The 21,691-nt window shown below is 48.1% G+C and overlaps 1 protein-coding gene across 3 annotated transcripts; it reads left to right on the forward strand.

Annotated features, from left to right (window-relative positions):
- The first annotated feature begins 760 nt into the window (after positions 1-760).
- On the forward strand, positions 761-21,606 carry RCC1 (regulator of chromosome condensation 1). 3 transcript variants are annotated; one of them, XM_080654753.1, is made up of 11 exons: positions 761-852; positions 11,862-11,943; positions 12,466-12,531; positions 13,375-13,562; positions 13,701-13,880; positions 14,789-14,885; positions 15,000-15,122; positions 15,891-16,046; positions 16,253-16,372; positions 16,712-16,864; positions 17,923-21,606. In XM_080654753.1, the coding sequence occupies exons 2-11, from the start codon at positions 11,871-11,873 to the stop codon at positions 18,096-18,098; spliced, it is 1,332 nt and encodes a 443-aa protein (XP_080510879.1). In that variant the 5' UTR covers positions 761-852; positions 11,862-11,870; the 3' UTR covers positions 18,099-21,606. The 3 variants fall into 3 exon arrangements, with proteins under 3 accessions (XP_080510879.1, XP_080510881.1, XP_080510880.1); XM_080654755.1 differs by lacking the exon at positions 13,701-13,880; XM_080654754.1 differs by lacking the exon at positions 12,466-12,531.
- Positions 21,607-21,691: the final 85 nt, after the last annotated feature.

The raw sequence follows: 21,691 nt of genomic DNA on the forward strand, positions 1-21,691 counted from the left end.
AATGAGTGTGTTCACAAGAGAGGGTCATCCGCTTGGTACCTATTTTCCTTCTCCAACCCCCAACCCCAAATCACATCCAATTCAAATGGTCTCCCTCACTCGATTTGCTTCCAAGTCCATTCTCCATTCTGTTCGAAAACAGAAACCTACTCATATCACTCATCTGGTCAAACCCCTTTCATAGTTCCCCATTGCCTCGGAATAGAGGCTGCACTCCTGAGACATAAAACCGTGCATCCCTGGCCCAGCCCTCCTGCTCCAGTGCTCTCCCTGTCACTCCTGCACGTGCCCTCTGCTCCAGTTAGACCTTCTTCGTAACATGTTTCCCACAAGCATCCTAGGCTCTCATCGCTGTCATTACAAGGGATGCTTCTCCGCATTAACTTGGAAAGCATTTCTTAAGTCCCAGGCTGAGTCAGATGCCCCTGGGCGTACCCTTGTCATAACTCTCTGTTGATAGTCTGATTTCTCATGTTTCTCCAACAGAGAACCTCTTGAGAACAGGGAAGAGCAGTATCTCTTTTCTCTGTACAGTTCCTATCACACAAGGTTTTCCCATAAACAAACCCTGTTTTCAAATGGTCTTTGTGGTTGTTAGTCCACTCGTCCCGATTTGGGGTCTCCAAAATACACACCCACTGTACTTGTGGAGTACAGATGGAGAACCTGGTCTAGAGCTCCTTGTGGGGAGCGTGTCCTTTGCACTTCCCGGGGCGGCCGCCAGGGGCCGCTGGGCTCTTTGTTTTCCTCTGTGGCCCCGGTCGGGCCAGAGGCCTGCAGAGCGCATGCTCTGGGGCAGTTCGCGGCCCAGCCAGCGAGCAGAGGAGTTCCTAGTAGCTGACCGGCATCGAGGTAGGTCGCGCGTGTCGTGGGCGAAGGGTCCTGGAGGATGGCGGCGCGCCGAGTGACCACGGCCAGAGCACGGCGGGGGTCGTCAGCGGGCCGGCGCAGTTGCTCGCGCGCGCCCGGTCGCGTGGCGACGTCTCCACGTGAAGCCGGGCGGCAGGAAGGCGCAAGTGCGGGTGCGCGTGTCCCCGGTCCCGCGGGGCGTCCGGGCGAGGGCCGGGCCCCGCCTCGCTTGAGCGAGCCCGGTGGCCCCTCTTCCGCAGCGCTTCTAGCGTCCGGCCCGCGGCGCCCGCGCGGGCGGGAGATTCAAACGGCCAGAGCGCGGCCGGCCGGGGTGCGCGGGGCCGCGGTAACCTCACTGGCCGAGTGCGCAGACCCGCTGGCCTGGCGGGCGGGATGACCTGGCGGGCGGGAGCCGGCTCCCTGGTGCGGGCCGCGTTTCCGGAGCGGGAATAGTGATTTTGTCCGGACTTCATTAGGAGAGTTGGGCTTGCAGGGTGGGGAAGGAACCCTGCCGGCGAGGGGCCGCTTTAGGAGCTGGAGGGTAGGTAGGCTGGGGAGGGTCTGCGCAGGCAAAGCGTGGACAGGCACCAGGACAACTGTGGACCGGTTAGAGAGGTGTGCTGTGAACGCCGCATCGACTTGTTAATGTAAAAAAACACACATTCAAACCTGTAAAGAATTTTTGTGAGTTTATTTGAGCCAAACTGTGGACAATTGCCGGGAAGCAAAACCTCAATGAATTGGGATGATGCTCCTGAGAATGGCGGGTTTTTACCTGTTTTTATAAATTACCGTCAAAGGAGGAGCCCTAAGTAGGTTACAGGAAATCCATTGGTCATAGATTAGGGAGGTGGGAGAAAGCAAAGCGGGGAAACCTCTGGGATTGGATAAAAAGTGAAATGATGGACACATGCTTCTTTTACTGAGGTGGATACAGAATAGTTAACAGTCCACAATTAACATGATAACAATAACAATGAGGGAATTTGTGGTCTGAGCCCTGGTGCCATTTGTTGGGCCCTGCGGGGTCCTGAAAGAGGATGTTACTAGTTCCCCAACATTTCACAGGTATGTTATCTCAGATGCAGAAAGACAATAGGCTCAGCAAAGATTGGAAATTGATCTTTGTCAGGGAAAATACTGGCCTAGGAAATGACTACCTTCTATACACAGCTTTTAGTTAAATTTTTAATTTCAGACCATTCTTTGTACTTACGTTAGGTCTTTGAGTTTGCAAAACCGCCATGCAGGCCTTCCCTGAACTAGTCAGGTTAGCATGTGGCCCCCCCCCCTTTTTTTTTTGTCCATGAACGCATCTGTCAGATTATTTACTGCTGTCTACCCTGTGCTGCGCTGGCAGGGCTGGGGAACCGTGGTGAGAAGGGCCCCATGTGGCCTTTGTGGAACTGCTGGTCTCCTTGGGGAGACCCACGCGGGCCACAATTACCTAAGTGCCAGTGAGATCACGGATGTATGCCGCGGAGGCAGGGTCACTGCTGCTGACAAGTCATTCATCAAGTAGTAATTGAGGTGCTCCAACCAAGTGTGATTCCTGTGTCCTAGCAGGAGTCGAGTGTATGGAGTGTTACACAGGAACTCTGAGGGTGTTGCCCAGCCCTGCCCAGGAGGGTCAGGGGTGGCTTTCCAGGTGAGGGGACACTTGAACCGGGTTTTAAAGGAGCTGCAGCCCTGACCGGTGTGGCTCAGTGGATAGAGCGTCGGCCTGCGGACCAAAGGGTCCCAGGTTCGATTCCAGTCAAGGGCATATACCTTGGTTGCAGGCACATACCCAGTAGGGGGTGTGCAGGAGGCAGCTGATCAATGTTTCTCTCTCATTGATGTTTCTAACTCTCTATCCCTCTCCCTTCCTCTCTGTAAAAATCAATAAAATATATTAAAAAAAAAAAAAAAAGGAGCTGCAGAGTTGTTCAGGTGGAGGGATTAGAGTGATACAGGCAAAGGAAACAGCACATGCAAAGGCATGAAGGTCTAGGTGAGTGTAGTGGTCAGGGATTACACAGATGTTTGAGTCTGACTGGAACACAGGGTACAAGGAGAGGAGTAACAAGATGCTACAACAGGGACTGGGTCTTGAAAGGTCTCAGGTGACAAGGGACCAAGGGACACTGGGTAGAGGTGGAAAAGACAGGATGGTTTCACCCGAGAAGAGTATTAGAATGGAGTCTGGAACAGTGAATTAGGAGTTCATGCTGGTGTTTTCCGAGACATCCCAAGAGCAGGAATCCTGTTCAGCTTTGCAACTTACTACTTGAGTCCCCTTGGGTCTCCCACTAAATCTTCCTATTAGTTTCTTTATCTGTAAAATGAAGGTAAGAAGCATGTGGTGAGAATTACTGATATCCTGTATTTTCCATAAAGCAGTGGTTCTCACATCTGGTGGAAAATGTGGCCCCTTTTCTTCTGGGAAAAATAAACCCATAAACCCAGACACAGCTCTGTATATTTGGGGGATCCCTTGGTTAGGAAACTTTTTCTTAAAAAAATATTTTTATTGAAGGGACAGGGAGGGAGAGATAGAAACATCAATGATGAGAGAGAATCATGGATCGGCTGCCTCCTGCACACACCCCACTGGGGATTGAGCCCTCAACCTGGGCATGTGCCCTTGACCAGAATCGAACCCTGGATCCTTTAGTTCGCAGGCCAATGCTCTATCCAGCTAGGGCTGGTTAGGAAACTCTTGAGGTGGAGTATCCTGGTAGTGTGCCTGGCACATAGCAGGAGTTCAGCAAATGTGTGCTGACAGATGAGCCCCTGTCCTCCCTTCCCTGGGGACCTTTCTCACAAAGAGAATCATCAGCCTCTGGGTCTGGCAGGCAGTTGTCTGCCTCCTGACATTGGGGATGAGGGGGTGGTGCTGGGACAGCTGCTGTGGTTAGAGAGAGGGCTCTGTCTCCCTTAGCAGAAATGAGGCTGTGGTGGGGTTACAGGGGGTCACAGCAGGAACACCAGGCCCTCCCTGGTAGACTGTCTAGTCCAGCGGTCGCCAACCGGTGGTCTGTGAGGTCTGAAAGGTTGGCAATCGCTGGTCTAGTCTGATGTGCCTACATTCATCACATGAAGAACAGGCTCAGGGAGAGGTGGGAATGGAGAGCTCTGGCCCTGGTCGGGAGTGGTCAGGAGACCTGCCATTTCACCCCACTCCTGTGTGGCCTGGGGTGCCTTTCCCTGAACCTCAGCTTATCTGTGAAACCAGGGTGATCGCTTTTACCTCAGAAGGCAGGTGTGAGCATTCTAGGAGAGTTGACTCTGTGTCTGATTTTTAATTATTTGGGACTGTCTCACTCTTCTCCCAGATTGTCAGCTCCTCAAAGAAGCTGTTTGTGGATTGTGTGTGGACAAAAGACTACTACTTACTCCCAGCCAGACACTCCCTGTCCGGTTAGGAAAACACACCCAGGACTCACCACTGAGAAGGTGCCCTCTCATTCCCTATCCTGCCTCGAGGATTGCTCACAGCAGCACTGCAGTGCCCAGAGACCTCCACTTGAGGGATGAGGATTCTCAGGCCCAGAGAACTGGGGTCTGTTCGACTCTTAAAGCCAGTGCTCAAGTCCACCACAGCAGGGAGTTGTACCCATTGTCCTTTCCCACGTCCTTCCGAGTCTTCACCCACCTGGCCCAGCCTCGCCGCCTCCGTGTCTCCTCTCTGGTCTCACCATCCTCTCCCTCTCAGCTTCCTTCTGCCCTTTGCCCTTTGTGTTTGGCCAAGTTCATGGGGGGCCCTGGGGAGGCCTGCCCAGGCTGCCTCCACCCCTGCTGGGTTCATGGACTACCTTTAGCCAACCTGTTTGGGTGTTTTGGTTTGTTTGTTTGTTTTAATCCATCAGATATACCTGGGTTCTATTTCTGACTCTCCTTTACCAGCTGTGTGAACTTAAGCAAGTACATTTACTGCTCTGTGCCTCAGTTCCCTCAACTGTGAAATAGGAGTGAGAGTGCCTTCTTCAGCTTGTTGGGAGAAGTAAAATGGTGCCGGCACCCCAGAGAGGCTCATATTTTAAAGAGTAGATTGGTATGGGGGATAGACCTGTAAATTAAAGTAATTATGGTCCAAAAGTCTGTCCTTGTTTCTGTGGGAGAGAATGACTCCTTTAGGATTGGGAAAGGGATCAGAGGATCAGTGGAGTTGTCTTTGAGACTTGAGTAGAAGTTCTTCCAGTAGGATACGGATGGGAAGGTGTAGAGATGCAAACAGGAAATAGTTGAAGATTGTGTGGGAAGAGATAGGAGGATATAATAGACTAGAGGCCCAATGCACGAAATTTGTGCAAGAGTAGGCCTTCGGCTGCCTCTATCCCGCGGCTGCAACCCCGGCTTTGTCCGGAAGGTCGTTCGGCTGTCCCGTCTAGTTAGCATATTACGCTTTTATTATTACAGATAAGGGATGAGGCCAAAGGTTAAGTCCGAATCAGAGCCTGGAGATCTTTAGTACCAGGCTAAGAAACGTGGGATTAATCTTCTAGGCAAAGGGAACTGAGCAAGGAAGCAGCTTGTTTCAGGTTTGAGGTTTAGAAAGGTCAGGAATGACTTGTAGAATGGAATGGGGGTGGGGAGCAGGAAGACCACCTGGGGAGAGAGGATGTGAGAGCATTCCCAGGCAGGCAGACTGAGAGACTGGAGAGTGTGAGGAAGCTAATCAGGACATTAGCTCTGGAGCCTGACCAACTTGGTTCAGATCTTTTTTCAAACTTGGGTGGGATCCTTCCCTTATTATCTGTGTAATAGGGACAATGTGACTAGCTTGCAGTGAGATGCCCCAGAATTTTAGCCAAAATTCTCGAAACAGTCTGCATACCACAGAGGTACTCCTTGGGGAGACTTGTTCGGGACCCCCACAACAGCTACAGGTCATCCTGAGGAACTGACTGGGGATTTGCCTTTGCCCGGCCCTGGACACGGTGAGCTGGCTGCCAGCCTGGCCAGTGGTACGAGCTGTCTACCTCTTATATCTCCCACCCCTTAACCCCCTGCTCTGTCTACTTAACATCTCTTCTTGGGTGGTTCCCATGCACTTCAGACTCAATGAAAACACCTGGGAAAATGGAGATCCAGGTCTCCTCTCCTGCTTGGAGAGGGTAGTGGGTGTCAGACGCCACCACTGAGAAGGTGCCCTCTCATTCCCTGTCCTGCCCCGAGGATTGCTCATAGCAGCACTGCAGTGCCCAGAGACCTCCACTTGAGAGATGAGGATTCTCAGGCCCCCAGTGTTCTTCATTTCACTAAACGGAAGTCTACCACCCACATAGTTGGTTAAGTCAACCCCTGTGAGTCTTTGTGTTTGGCCAAGCCCAATTCTGACCAGGATCACCTGGTGTTTTATTATTATTATTATTATTATTATTATTATTATTATTATTGATTTTTTACAGGGAGAGGGATAGAGAGTTGGAAACATCAATGAGAGAGAAACATCGATCAGCTGCCTCCTGCACACTCCCTACTGGGGATGTGCCCGAAACCAAGGTACATGCCCTTGACCGGAATCGAACCTGGGACCCTTCAGTCTGCAGGCCAAGGCTCTATCCACTGAGCCAAACTAGTTAGGGCTCACCTGGGTTTTTTATGATGGAAAAGTCATTCTGGGTTCCTCCTCCTCTCATGCCCCATATCTAACCCACTGGCAAATTGAGTCTGTCTCCTAAATTGATCTATTTTGTCTACTTTTCTCTGTTGCCTAAGGCCAAATCAAGTCAGTATCATCTCCATTTGGATGACTGCAATAGCCTCCCCTTCCAATCCATCCCATTTTCTTTCTTTTTTTTTTTTTCATATTTTTATTGGTTTCAGAGAGGAAGGGAGAGGGAGAATGAGATGGAAACATCAATGATGAGAAAGAATCATTGATCTGCTGCCTCCTTCACGTCCCTTACTGGGGATTGAGCCCGCAACCCATGCATGTGCCTTTGGCTGGAATTGAACAGGCCGACAGTCTATCCACTGAGCCAGACCAGCTAGGGCCATCCCATTTCTTTACTGTAGCCAGAGAAATCATTTAAAAATTAAATTTGACCGAGACATTCTTCTTAGAACTTTTCTGTTTTCCTACAAGGCCTTGCATGATCCCGCCTGTTCCCCTGTGCCATTTGCCTAATTGTTCTCAAGCTACAGCCACACCGGCCCCAGATTCCTAAACACATCACACTGTTCACTGGAACACTGTGTCCAGGTCTTCCTCTCCTGGCTTTCTCATTTCAGGTCTTAGCTTAAATGTCACCTCCCTGACCACTCTCCTCCCCTAGTCCAGTTAATCTCTCTGTTTTCTTATGATAAAATACGCATACCATGAAATTTACCATTTCAACCACTTATAAATGTACAGTTTGGTGCCATTAATTGCATTCACATTGTTGTGTGACCCCCAAGTTATTCTCTATGCCTCACCTTGGCTATCCTTCACACAGCACCTCTGTAACAATTTTTTTCTTTCCCACTAGAATGTAAGCTCCATGAGAACAGGGGGAGGGTTAGTGGGGTTTTTTTCCTTACTACTTCAGGCCCAAAGCCAAACAGTGGTAATAGACACTCAGTAAATATTTGTGGAATGAATGAACGCTTGAGCTTCCATGTATTGAACACAGCAGGTCCTTGAATAATGTTGCGTTCAACATTGTTTCATTACAATGTTGATGAGACACTGTAATCTGTTCACTTAAAGTCACAGAACCTATTGACAATGTTAAGTGTGGAATTACTAGTTATTGTGTACTTGGCACTTATAAGTTTTTTATAAAGTCTTTTTTATGTTATATGTATTACAAAAAAAATGTAAGCTAGAGAAAAGAAAATGTTATTAAGAAAATCACAATGGACACAGACACTGGGGCAGAGGGGGCTTGCCCAGTGTGGGAATGGCTGGGGCGGGTGGGCGTCAATGGGTGAAAAGGAGACATACGTAAAACTTTAGACAATAAAAAAAATAATAATTTAAAAAAAAGAAAATCATAAGGAAGAGAATACATTTATAGCATTGTACATATTTATTGAAAAAAACCCACATATAAGTGGATCTGGCAGTTCAGACCTGTGTTGTTTAGGGTGCATTGTATTTAGTTTTGTAAGAAACTGCCAAACTGTCTTCCAAAGTGGCCGTACCATTTTGCATTCCCATCACCAATGAATGAGAATTCTGTTGTTTCGCATCCTCACCAGCATTTGGCGTTGTGTTCCAGATTTGGGCCATTCTAATAGATGTGCAGTGGTACATTTCATTCTGTGTTGAGGGCAGCCCTAAGAAGTAGTATGGCAACCCCTTTTACAGATGAGGATACAATTCAAAGAGGTTAAGGCTGCTAGCCAGCCATGGTCACAAAAGCCAGGTGAACAAGCCACAGCTCTGGCAAGTGAATCCAGTTCCCTCTAATCCCAAGGAATGCGTTTTAAGTGTGGGAAGAGGGGTCTCAAAGAGGTAGGTTGGAGGGGAGGTTTCCCGGCGTGGGAGAATAAAAGTTGGGTGAAGCTCAGAACTGCCACCTCATTAGAGTCAGAACTCAGCCAGTCACAACCTGTAGAAGCTCAACCTGCACTGCTACTTCCTTATCTTCAGTACTTTGTTCTCCCTCAGGGGAGTCAGCAGAATGTCCCCCAAAATTTAGAGGCTGCTGGTGTCTGTATTCATATATGGTGGAGTGGGGAGCTGGAGAAACTGAGGCTCAAGGACCTGCTGGAAGGAAGGAAGGGAAAGAGGAACAGAGGGATTGGGCTGCTGGGTAGACCCACAGCTGAGCCTGAAAAGGGCTCTTGTTCTACAAATTCCATCTGTAACCTTGGGTAGAGTCTCCATCCCTTATCTATGAAAATGGGGGAGAGGAGGGTTAGGTTAGTTTAGATCTGTGCCGGAGAGTTACCTGCAGGCCATAGACATTGTAATCCAATATTGGTTTACTGAACACTTAATACATAATTACTCTTTTTATTCTTTTTTAGGTACTCTTATTATTCCCATTTTACTGAGGAGGAAACTCAATAAAGAAGAGATTAAATAACTTTGCCCCAGGTCAAATAGCTAGAAAGTAACTGAGCCCAGGTTCCGGCTCCCCAGGCTGGACTCCTTTTGTTGTTGTTTTGTTTTTTGTTAATCCTCACCTAAGGATATTTTTCCATTGATTTTTAGAGAGAGTAGTAGGGAAGGGGTAGAGACAGAGAGAAACCTCAATATTTGAGAGAGACATCGATTGGTTGCCTCACACGCACACCCTGACCCGTCCAGGGATTTGACCAGAATTGAACCCGAGACCCTTCAGTCGGCCCGGCCCATGCTCTATCCACTGAGTCAAAGTGGCTAGGGCCAGAGGCTAGACTCTTTTTTTTTTTTTTTTTCCAGAGAGGAAGGGAGAGGTAGAGAGAGAGAGATAGAAACATCAATGATGAGAGAGAATCATGGATCGGCTGCCTCCTACATATGTGCCCCTCACTGTGGGTCGAGCCTGCAACCTGGGCATGTGCCCTTGACAGGAATTGAACCAGGGACCCTTCAGTCCGCGGGCCAATGCTCTATCCACTGACCAAACCAGCTAGGGCAGAGGCTAGCCAGGGGTGGGCAAACTTTTTGACTCGAGGGCCACAATGGGTTCTTAAACTGGACCGGAGGGCCGGAACAAAAGCATGGATGGAGTGTTTGTGTGAACTAATATAAATTCAAAGAGAACCGGATAGAACAGCCGAATCCGGCCAGTGGGCCGTAGTTTGCCCACGGCTGGCTAGATTCTTAACTGCCACAGGCTATACCACTTCTGCATCAGGACAGCTCTAAAGTGTCCTGGCTCCAGCCATCCATACAGAAAGATCACAATTCAGAGTTAGATCGCCCCAGGCTTAGACAACCTGATTGTCCTTCACAATCTTAAAGACCAGGGCTCAATAAAGATGCATTTGTGGAGGAAAAAGTGTGGGGCACAAATTGGCTGGATTGGCATTGAGAGAGAATCCCTCTGTTCTCAGCAGCCTTGGGGAAGACCTGAAGACCTTGGGGAGCTGTAGCAGTTAAAGGAGGGGAGGGGGTTCAAGACAGGCTTTTAACTGCCCTCGATCATCCTGGGTCCAATAACCAACCTTCCTTCCTTCCTTCCTTCCTTCCTTCCTTCCTTCCTTCCTTCCTTCCTTCCTTCTTTCCTTCCTTCCTTCCTTCCTTCCTTTCTTTGTTATATTTGTATTGATTTCAGAGAAGAAGGGAGAAGGAGAGAGAGATAGAAACAGCAATGATGAGAGAATCATTGATTGGCTGCCTCCCGCGCGACCCACACCAGGGATCGAGCCCGCAACCTGGGCATGTGCCCCAGACCGGAATGGAACCCGGAACCCTTCAGTCCACAGGCTGACACTCTATGCACTGAGCTAAACCAGCTAGGGCCCAACAACCCTTCTTGTCCCCCGGAGGTGATTTCCTTTCCCTTTTGTAACACTTGGTGTTTGTGTGTTAGTGTGAGTATATATACTGTTACACAGTGCCCTTGTTGGACTCTTTAGAAAAGCCAGGCTCCTCCCAGAAGTGGCACTTTGTGATCAAAGGGCACAAATGGTCTGGTTTGGTTTTACTTAATTAGAATAACTTTGTAAAGTCTGATAATAACAGTAATACATCAGAGTTACATAGTGGTTATATAGTTAACCATTAGTTACAAAGTTACTAGTCATTATCTCAGGGTTTGAGGGCAGTTATGAGGGATACTTAATGTTCCTCAGCTACAGCCACGCCAGCTTTTTCATTTTTTATAATAAAAATACGTAATGCTTCTTATTAAACATCTTATATAATATAGGAAAGTGTAAAGAAAAAAGTAAAAATTGTCCATGATCTTATTTTCCAGAGGTTATCATTGTTAATAATGGACGTATTTCCTTCTATACATTTTTCTACACTTATTTTTACGTGTGTATATGCATTTATATTTCAAAAATGGGATGGACTGTGTTTTGATGTGCTTATATTATTTGGCAATGGTAAACATCTTCCTATTCAATAAACAAGTCTCTGAAAGCATCACTTTTAATGGCTTCATACTGTTCTTTTTTTTTTTCTTTTTTTAAAATATATTTTATTGATATTTCACAGAGAGGAAGGGAGAGGGATAGAGAGCTAGAAACATCGATGAGAGAGAAACATCGATCAGCTGCCTCCTGCACACCTCCCACTGGGGATGTGCCCGCAACCAAGGTACATGCCCTTGACCGGAATCGAACCCGGGACCTTTCAGTCCGCAGGCCGACGCTCTATCCACTGAGCCAAACCGGTTTTGGCGGCTTCATACTGTTCTATCATGAATATACTACATAGCCACTCTCCTACTATTAAGCACGTGGGTTGCTCCACTTTTTTTTTTTTTAATATATTTTTTATTGATATTTCACAGAGAGGAAGGGAGAGGGATAGAGAGCTAGAAACATCGATGAGAGAGAAACATCGATCAGCTGCCTCCTGCACACCCCCCACTGAGGATGTGCCCGCAACCCAGGTACATGCCCTTGACCGGAATCGAACCCGGGACCCTTCAGTCCGCAGGCCGACGCTCTATCCACTGAGCCAAACCGGTTTCGGCTCCACTTTTTTTTTTTAATGTTATGAAGCATACAGTAGAGAATATCTGTGGAACTTACTCTTTGGGTGTATTATTCTGTTCTTGTTCTTTTTTTTTTTTTAATATATTTTATTGATTTTATACAGAGAGGAAGGGAAAGGGATAGAGAGTTAGAAACGTCGATGAGAGAGAAACATCGATCAGCCGCCTCCTGCACACCCCCCACTGGGGTTGTGCCCGCAACCAAGGCACGTGCCCCTGACCAGAATCGAACCTGGGACCCTTCAGTCCGCAAGCCGACGCTCTATCCACTGAGCCAAACCGGTTTCGGCTGTTCTTGTTCTTAAATTCTGAGAAATGGAATTGCTGGGCAGTGCCTCTCGCCTTTGTAAAGGTCTTTTTCTTTTGTTAATATCGCCTAATTAGAGCAGGACATTGATTGCCATCTGACATGAAGTATTTGCCTGGGCTTTTCAGGACAGGAAGATGCCACCCAAGCGTGTGGCTAAGAAAAGGTCACCCCCAGAAGATGCTCTCCCCAAAAGCAAGAAAGTGAAGGGTAAGTTGGCTTCTGTCACAGTATGTATGGCCTCTTGAAGCCCCCAAAATCTGGGAGTGGGCTCCTTCCCCGCTGACATTTGAAGCTGAGGGGCCTGGAAGTCCATAAGCTCCACGCAGTTGGCAGGTCTCCTGTAGGTCATTGAGTCCTACCCTCAAGGCACAGAGACTTGTTTAAAAGCACTCAGGTGGCATTAGCAATAAGCTAGACCCTAAGGCTTTGCCCCAGGCAGTAATGGCTTCTGGTTTGGACCACTGACTTCCAGATGTGGGTTCAAGTCCTTGGCCCTGAGCAAGTATCTTAATCTCGCTGAGCTTGGATTACCCCTTTCATGAAATAAGCGAGAACAAGTCCAACCTCACTGGCCTGTTGTGAGGAAAATGAGATAATGTCATGGTAGCATTTGAGGGAGGTGGCTGTGGTTTCTTCTCTTCTGGAACCCTGGAGGGAGACAGGGAGGAGAGATCCACCCCCAATCTGAGGAGTGTGGACCCATACTCAGACAGTGTCTGTCTTTTGCAGACCCTCGTAACCAGGCAGTGAGGGCCGTTGCTTCCCACCGCGTTCCAGGCGCCCGCTACACCCGAGGTGCCTACAGGCCGAGCCCTGCCAACCAGAAAACCCGACCAGGTGGCTCCCTGCCCAGCGCAGCCTCAGGGGCCCTGGCAACCCTGGGGGAGGGGCTGGACACCATTGGCTGTCCAGGGCCGCGGACGGTTGCCATTGGCCAGCAGATGGTCCTGGACCACCCACTGGTTGGCGCTTACCTCGGCAAAAACCTGTTAGCTCTTACTGCTACTCCTCCCTCTTGAGCTGTGGTTGTGTATCTACTCCTTATAGGAACCAGGGTGTCGGTGTGAATATGTTCAGGAGTTCCGTGACACCCTGAGGATGGAGCTAGGGACTGTGTAGACTCATGTAGGCTCCCTTGGTTTCATTGCAAACACTACAACTTATTAGCTCTGTTAACCTCTCTGAGGCTCCATTCCCTTTCCTATAAAATGGGATCTTAAATGTGGAAGGTCTGCAGCATAATTTGGGGAACTACAAAGCAATTTAGCATTAGTGGAGTAAGCAGTCAGTAAAGAGTAGACTTTATTACCTGAGCCCTCACTTTCGGCACTGTGGCGCCTTATCAAGAACTTACAGCTAACCAGGAAAACTATCTCAGGTGCTCACTGTTCTCCCCACCAAGATTCATTTCACAATACCGAGTGTCTCCTTGTTTCTATTTCCTTCCTTTCAGATTAATAATGTGCTCAGTTTTTAACCTTTACACAAACCCTATGAGATAGGGACTTCTGATATCCCCATTTCACAAATGAGGAAACTTAGTCTGTGGCAGAGCAGGGGATTGAACCCAGAGCCCATGCAGTGACCTCTCCTCTCTCCCATCATCCCACACACTCGGCTCTCTTCTTCACTCCTCAGTCTCACATAGGTCCCACCGCACAGAGCCGGGCTTGGTGCTGACACTGGGTCAGGGTGACGTGGGCCAGCTGGGGCTGGGCGAGAATGTGATGGAGAGGAAGAAGCCAGCTGTAGTAACCATTCCGGAAGACATTGTACAGGCTGAGGCTGGGGGCATGCACACCGTGTGTCTAAGCAAAAGTGGCCAGGTAGGTTGGGGGCGTGGTGTGGGAGGGACAGGGTCTGGGGGAGAGGGCTTGGAGAGGGAGCTGGCCAGCTGCCGGGTGGTCTGAACAAAGATGGACCAAAAGGCCAGATCTCGCACTAATGGGGCACCCTGCGCACAGGTCTACTCCTTCGGCTGCAACGATGAGGGTGCTCTGGGAAGGGACACAGCAGTGGAGGGCTCAGAGATGGTCCCTGGGAAAGTGGAGCTGCAAGAGAAAGTGGTACAAGTGTCCGCAGGAGACAGTCACACAGCGGCGCTCACCGAGGATGGCCGTGTCTTCCTCTGGGGCTCCTTCCGGGTAAGATGGTCTGGAAGACTGCATGGGCTGGCGGACAGAATTAACTGGTGGGGCCCCAAGGATAACCTATCTCCATGCCCCTATTCTACTTACTGGTAAGGAAATCAAGTTCTAGAAGTAGAGCTTGGGCCCAGACCCAGCCAGGTCTCTGGCTTCTTTATTCAGGCCTGTCCACTCCTTTGGCTGCTGCCTAGAATCTGAGGTTGTGAAGTGTGTCTTAGGAAGGAGGTGGGTCAAGGATGTCTTTAGCCGAGGCTGATCCAGGAAGCCTGTTGTTCGCACCCATCTTGCTACCTTCAACCTCTCCTCCCTTCCTAGCTGTCTTCCACGCTTCTCAGGAATATTGGAGTTTTATATTAATTTTTATTTATTTGAATATATTTTTATTGACTTCTGAGAGGAAGGGAGAGAGAAATAGAAACATCAATGATGAGAGAGAATCATTGATCGGCTGCCTCCTGCCCGCCCCCTACTGGGGATCAAGCCCCCAACCCGCACATGTGCCCTTGACCAGAATCGAGCCCAAGACCTTTTGGTACGAAGGCTGAAGCTCTATCCATAAGCCAGCAGTTGCCAACCGGTGGTCCGTGAGGTCCAAAAGGTTGGCGACCGCTGTTTTAAGGAAACTTTTGGAGCAGCATTCACCAACCGTTGGTCCGCAGACCACTGGTATTCCGTGAAGTCCAAAAGGTTAGCGACCACTGCACTAAGCCAAACCGGCTAGGGCACTCCTTTGATATCAGACCATGTATGATTTCATTCATGAGCATTTCGCTATATGGCCTCATTGCTGTCCACCTCCCCATCCCCATCTGGCACCAGTGCCCCTTACCAGACAGCTCTATGATTGATCTGGCTGGTATGGGGCATGCAGGACTGGCTGATAGTGCTTTGCCCCTCCCTTCTAGGACAACAATGGTGTGATTGGGCTCTTGGAGCCCATGAAGAAGAGCATGGTACCTGTGCAAGTGCAGCTGAGTGTGCCTGTGGTGAAGGTGGCCTCAGGTTAGTCTGGCGTTACTTGCTCTGGGCAGGAGTTGGAGAACCTCATTCTGGTGTTGGCCAAGCCTTGGGCTCTACAGACAAGTCCTGCATCTACTGCCTTCCTCTCGCCCTCAGGAAACGACCACTTGGTGATGCTGACAGCTGATGGTGACCTCTACACTTTGGGCTGCGGGGAGCAGGGTCAGCTGGGCCGTGTCCCTGAATTATTTGCCAATCGTGGTGGCCGGCAGGGCCTTGGTAGGTGGGCTAGGTCCCTCTGGCAAGGCAACTTGGCAGTACAACCCCTGATGAAGGTCATAGGCAGGAGGGATTCTCTGTGTGCATTTAGGCTTACATCAGATAGACTTGCAGTGGTAGTTAAGGACATTGACTTTAGCCCTGGCCAGTAGCTCAGTTTGTTTGACAGTTGTCCCAATATCCCAGGGTTATGGGTTCAATCCCTGGTCAGTGCACATACAGGAGGCAACCAATGACTGCATAAATGAATGGAGCAACAAATCGATGTTTTCTCTCCCTCCCTCTCTCTTTCAAATCAATAAATAAATTCACTCACAGATGAATATGCAAATAGACTGAATGGCAGAATGACCGGTCGCTATGATGGACTAGATAGATAGATAGATAGATAGATAAGAACTTTGACTCTAGAGCCAGGCTATCCTGGTTTTGAATCCTGGTTCTACCAACTGTTGGCTATGGGACCCTGGACATAGTATTCTCATCTCTAAACCTACCTACTTCATTGGGTTATGAGGTTCATTGAGTTACCAGAGAAGAATGGCACCTGGTAAATATCCCATGTAGATATTACCTCTTAGAGCTGTGGGAGTCTGGGTGAGGCTCTTTACTCTCTTGGCCTCAGATACCTCTTAATGTCTAATAGGGAGAAAAGTCCCTGCTTAGCATCCCTTCGAGGGCTTTAGTGATGTGGGAGAAACCAACACTGGGCAGAGAGAAGAGGCTTTGTGTGTCTGCCACTGACCTTGGCTTCTTCTCTGCTTGCAGAACGACTCCTGGTCCCCAAGAGTGTGATGTTGAAATCCAGGGGAACCCGGGGTCATGTGAAATTCCAGGATGCCTTCTGCGGCGCCTACTTCACCTTTGCCATCTCCCTCGAGGGCCACGTGTATGGCTTTGGCCTTTCAAACTACCATCAACTTGGTGAGTCCCAAACCCAGCATTGGGCATATCCAGAGTGACCTGGGTTCCCATCCTGGCTCCCCTCGGAGCCAGTTTTGTCATCTGTAAAGTGAGAATATTCATATGCTGGTAGAGGGTAGGATGGCCTCAGTGTGGGAGGGGATGAAGAAGAACAGCTCCTTGGACACTTTCACCCCTAACAACTCTCTCCTGGCCTTGCCTTCCAGGAACCTCAGGCACAGAATCTTGCTTTGTACCCCAGAACCTGACATCCTTCAAGAACTCTACCAAGTCCTGGGTGGGCTTCTCTGGTGGCCAGCACCATACAGTCTGCATGGATTCGGAAGGTAGGACCTTTGGATCAGGAATGCCCTCATCCCTCTGCACAGGTCTGGCCTGACTCCTGAGACCATGGCTCTTGGAACCTGGATCTGCTTCATAGGTTGGGCCAGATGTGGGTCTATGAGGGTTACACCTAACCCCCAGAGTCCTGGTGCTCTTCCAAGTATGAATTCAATGGGGACCTGTGGAGGTTCTCCTAGGCCTCCCCCAAACTGGAAGAGATACTGAAGACCTCCTCCTCACCTCCCAGGGAATGGGGACCAGCTCCCACGGATATGGAAACTCACCTGGCCAACCTGGAGCACACCCTCTGCTACTCCTCATCTCTCTCCCTCCTCCCACAGGAAAAGCATACAGCCTGGGCCGGGCTGAGTACGGGAGGCTGGGCCTTGGAGAGGGTGCTGAGGAGAAGAGCATGCCCACCCTCATCTCCAGGCTGCCCACTGTCTCCTCAGTGGCTTGTGGGGCCTCCGTGGGATATGCCGTGACCAAGGATGGTAAGTGGGTCTGCCCACATTCAGTCTGATTGGGGTCTAGGGGTTGTGACTCCTGTCAAATAACCCATCAGGCTCTGATGTCCACCATGAGATGGAGCTGAGATGCAGAGCAGTATTTATGAAAACATGGTTTTTCTCCTGATTGTCAAAAGCTTTGACTTTGATGAACTTAAAATGAATTTAAAAATTATTATTTTTTTTATAGAGAGAGAGTGGGAAGGCAGAAGGGGAGGAGAAAGAAATATTGATTTGAGAAACACATCAATTGGTTGGCCTCCTGCATGTGCCATGACTGGCTGGGGATTGAACCTACAACCCTTTGGTGGATGGGCCAACACTCTCTCCACTGAGCAACACTGGCCAGGGGAATAAACAAATTATTTTAATAAAGGTGATTTCTTCTGTAGAGGGGAAAAAAAAACAGCAAAAGGGGATATATAACCGAGACCTGGCCAGGCAGTAGGACTTGAACCCAGGTCTCCAGACTCCTGATTCAGTCTTTTCTTTACTTTTCCCACCATGGTGACCTCTTTATTTACAACCTAGTATGTGCCAGTGTCCCAGGGAGTTATACTTAGAATTTTATTAGGAAAAAGAAGGCTTAGTAGTTGGAGGCCTTGAGAAGTCAGGCTGGTGGAGGTGCTTGATGTGGGACTATCTGGGAAGAGTTCCTGAGGAAGTGGGGCTTGTACTACACCTTGAAGATTTCTGATAAGCAAAGGAGGGCATCCTGGCACAGAAACATCCAGAGCCGTCTCAGAGGTGGCTGGTCCTGGGAGTCGAGGGTGGTGTAGGGGTTTGCGGAGTGGCTAGTCACGTAGGGCCTTGAATGCCATGCCTAGGAATAGGGAGAAGTAATTGGGGGTGGTTAAGGACTGTGGTCCCAGGATGACAAAGCTTCTTATCCATCATCTCCTTGGCTTTTCCGAGCTTCCCTGGACTCCCAGAGGCTGGGACATTGCCAGGCTGCTACAGGCCAAGGCTAAATTCACCCTATGTCCCAGGCTTCTCTCACCACGGATTCTGAAGATGGCTGCCCCTGTTTCTTTCTCTTGCAGGTCGTGTTTTTGCCTGGGGCATGGGCACCAACTACCAGCTGGGCACGGGACAGGAGGAGGATGCCTGGATCCCCGTGGAGATGACAGGCAAACAGCTGGAGAACCGCCTGGTTCTATCTGTGTCCAGCGGGGGCCAGCACACAGTCTTACTAGTCAGGGACAAGGAACAGAGCTGATGAAGCTTCTAGGGCCTGGCTCTCGGCCCCCCGCCCCTCCCTTCTGGAACACAGAAGCTGTGATGCCTCAGACTCCAACAGGCCTTCCACAACCCCAAGTACTTTGTCATCACCTGCCTTTTTTTCCATCCACAGAACGGAATCACTTTCCTCTTTTTTATTCCTCCTTTCTGGAATCATCCTGTAACCTACAGGATGAAGAGGGCGGGATGGAAGAGGGGAGTGGGTTTTGTTGGAATGTTGCTCACCCCAGAACTATGCGATTAGACCTTTCCCCTCATCCCTACCTCCCATGGTCCTGGCTGACCTTGGTTTTGTCTACAAACAACCAAAACTTCTTCCCCTGGGGGGTTGGTTTCCTACACCCTGAGAAGTTGGGGCTCCATCGAGCCCTACTCTAGTCCTGTGCCACTCTTAATGTCTTTCACAATCCACAGGCAGACAGATGGTACAGTTGTCAGACCCAGCTGTCATGCACCTATGCCTGGGGGAAACTGGAGAAGGGGCAGGGCTACCAGCCATGGGCAAGCCCAAGCCAAATATTTGGCCCTGAACAGGTGTCCAAGGGGCAAATAAATAGTGATCCTCCACTTGATCAAGAAAAAGGCCAATCAGCTTTTCTCCCAGAAGCACAAAGTATTCTGTCCTGCACTGCCCATCCAGCCTGCCTCACCTGCCTGAAATCTGGAAAGGAAGTGAGGCCTGCAGAGCAGGACATGAGGCGAGGGGAAGGAGGGTTTTATACACAAACAGCAATATGGAGAGTGAAGGGAGGGCAGGGGAGAGGGTTGGATGGGCAGAGACTGGTTTCCAGAAAGGGAAGCAGAAGCTTGTACTGTGAGAAAACAGGAAGCAGGTTTTTTTTAAGGTAAAGTATTTTAGAAGAGAGAGTGAAATCTTTTAACATTTTGAATAAATTTAGAGTTTTATAAAACAGGCCACTTGTTTTCTACACATTCCCTGCTTTTTTAAGGGAACATCTGCTGTGTTGGGAAGGGCATGATAAACCCACACCTGTGGACTTTGTCAAGACTAGGACTTAAGGTGATGTCAGGATGTCCTGATGTGTGCCTGTCAGCTGTGACTTCCATACACATCAAAAAAAATTTGATTTTTGCTTAGGTATTTATGTTTCAGGAATCACTGTATTTAAAAAAAAACTATGCTGCATAATATGAGAGACATGGAATGGTTCTTTCAACATCCTAATCCCAAATCAAGATGGTACATCTCTAGAAATACTTTTACTAAGCTTGCTGTTGTATAATTTTCAACAGCTGATGTAATTGATAAAACATGATTAACTGCACAGTAACTCTTAAGACAACTTATTCATATTGATATAGATTTTCACAGGCATTTGAGCAAACAAAATCATAAAGTTGGCCTGTCTAATATGATGGTCACTAGCTACATGTGGCCATTTACATTTAAATCAATTAAAATGTGCAAAAAATTTTAATTCCTTTTTTGCACTAGCCACATTTCAAGTCCTCAATAATTACGTGTAGTTAGTGCCTATGGTATTGGGCTATAGAACCTTTCTATAATTGCAGAAGGCTACAGTGGATTGTTGATACAGCAGGTCTGTATATGTATAACAAGAAAGTTTTATTAGGGCCAGGAGGATTTTTCTCGGATGTCAGTGACTCTTGGAAAAATGAATATGATGTAAAATAACTTAAAATGTAGTCTGTGATTTTTTCCCCCCTTTTGAATTTTTCATTTTGATACAGGCACTATACTAATTAGAAATTGAATTCTTAAAAGGAAAAAAAAATCACACTTTGATTTTATTTTCTTTGTAAAAAAGCATTTATGTGTCTGCTAAACCCTCTTCCCCAACCACCTCATACCCATCCACCACCAATTTCAATTGGATTAGATTTATTGGAGTTTTTCCCTTTTGACAATATAGCAGGTTGGACGTGCCTTTAATAATAGCTCTTAAGGAGTGGGACCTAAAATGGGCCAGGCATTGTGCTGAGCACTTTATAGGCAATAATAGTTTGTTTAATCCTCACTTCACACCAGCCTTTAAAGTAGTAATTGCTGTCCCTCGGGAAATAGTCCCTGGGAGTTCAAGTGACTTGCTTGAAGTCAAGTTAGTGTAGGCTAGAATCTAAATCAGCTTCTACCTGAGCCCAGAACTCCAGTCCTTTTCCTTGTGCTGCATGTAAGAATTGTGAAGTTCTCTGTTGGTGCCTTATGTATATCAGAACTGTCAGGCACATAGTAAGTGTTCTGTAAGTATTCTCTAGTATGACTATTGTACTTTTTTTTATTCCCTGGAATTAATAATTAATTGCCTTGTTTTTCAAATGCTTAGTTCTGTCTTCCCTCATCTTACTCCATCCTGGATTGGTTACCCCAAAACAAATGTAATCATAGTACCCCATGTGGCTCAGCTATAAATAATGTAAATGTTCAATACTGCTTTCACAAAAATTAAGATGGAGAAGTATATATATAGGAGGGGCAGTTGTTAAAATATCTGAAACTATAAATGAAGAATAAGTATGTTATTTAGAAATATGTAAGGAAATCATAGGGAAACGATTTGGAAATCATTGCCCCAATAGAGTGTAAGTATTTAAATTTTTTCCATACTTTAAAAATAGTAAGCAAAGAGCACAGCACAGGTTGGTGAACAGTACTAAATACTATATTGCTCTAAGTTATCATTTGAAGGCCTCACAACACCCTATGAGATAAGCACTGCTTTATCCACATTCATCTCAGGTTCAGTAACTTGCCACAATAATTGAGAAGGGGCTGGGATTGGTGCTCCATTTGTTTGAATTTATAGCCAAAGCACCCAACCACTACATTACTATTGCAGTGAAATTTGGCTATTTTGGCAACTCTTGGTTCATCAGCCCAGTTGGGAGTCCCAGAAAGGGATCCGGAAGCATGTTAGGAACTTCACTATTTGAGACAACTATCACCAACAGAAGCGTCCCATTCTGAGGAATGGGCACCAAAGTGAGGCGATGGCCTGGGACACTGTTAAACTCAAGATTAAAGTCACCGAAATCGTGTTTACCGAGGGCCTTCCATGGGCAGGTTAAAGTTCCTGGCGGTTTGGATTAGGGTAGTGGATGTGGGACTCAAGCAGAGTGACAAGACGGGGATTGACTGGTTTGAGATGACAGGATTGCCCCAATTTACACTCCTTTTTACCCCGCCCCCTCTGGCGAGTCACGGGAATGATGGAGGGATCCCATTCCAGCTTCAACAAAAATCTCGTCTTGCGAATTGGGTGGCTGGGCAGACCAGCGGCTTGTCCAGGCTCCCAAAGCGGACATTTCACCTTTAAAAACTTGGCCCTAGCTGGTTTGGCTCAGTGGATAGAGCGTGGGCCTGCGGATTAAAGGGTCTCAGGTTTGATTCCGTCCAAGGGCACGTGTCCAGGTTGCCGGCTGGATCCCCAGTGGGGGGTGTGCGGGAGGCAACCAATCCATGATTCTCATCATTGATGTTTCTTTCTCCCTCTCCCTTCCTCTCTGAAATCAATAAAAATATATTAAAAATAAATAAAAACTTGTATTTGCAAGTTTCCACAATGAGCGTATATTACTTTTGAAATGTTA

This window comes from Plecotus auritus (assembly GCF_963455305.1).
Source record: "Plecotus auritus genome assembly, chromosome: 2".
NCBI lineage: Eukaryota > Metazoa > Chordata > Mammalia > Chiroptera > Vespertilionidae > Plecotus > Plecotus auritus.

What these genes read in the sequence shown, in the direction of transcription:
- RCC1 (XM_080654753.1), top strand. Translation starts at nt 11,871, where the DNA reads ATGCCACCCAAGCGTGTGGCTAAGAAAAGGTCACCCCCAGAAGATGCT. An exon ending in GTCTAAGCAAAAGTGGCCAG is followed by an intron (nt 13,563 to 13,700) that starts GTAGGTTGGGGG and finishes CCCTGCGCACAG; the next exon opens with GTCTACTCCTTCGGCTGCAA. An exon ending in AGTCTGCATGGATTCGGAAG is followed by an intron (nt 16,373 to 16,711) that starts GTAGGACCTTTG and finishes CTCCTCCCACAG; the next exon opens with GAAAAGCATACAGCCTGGGC.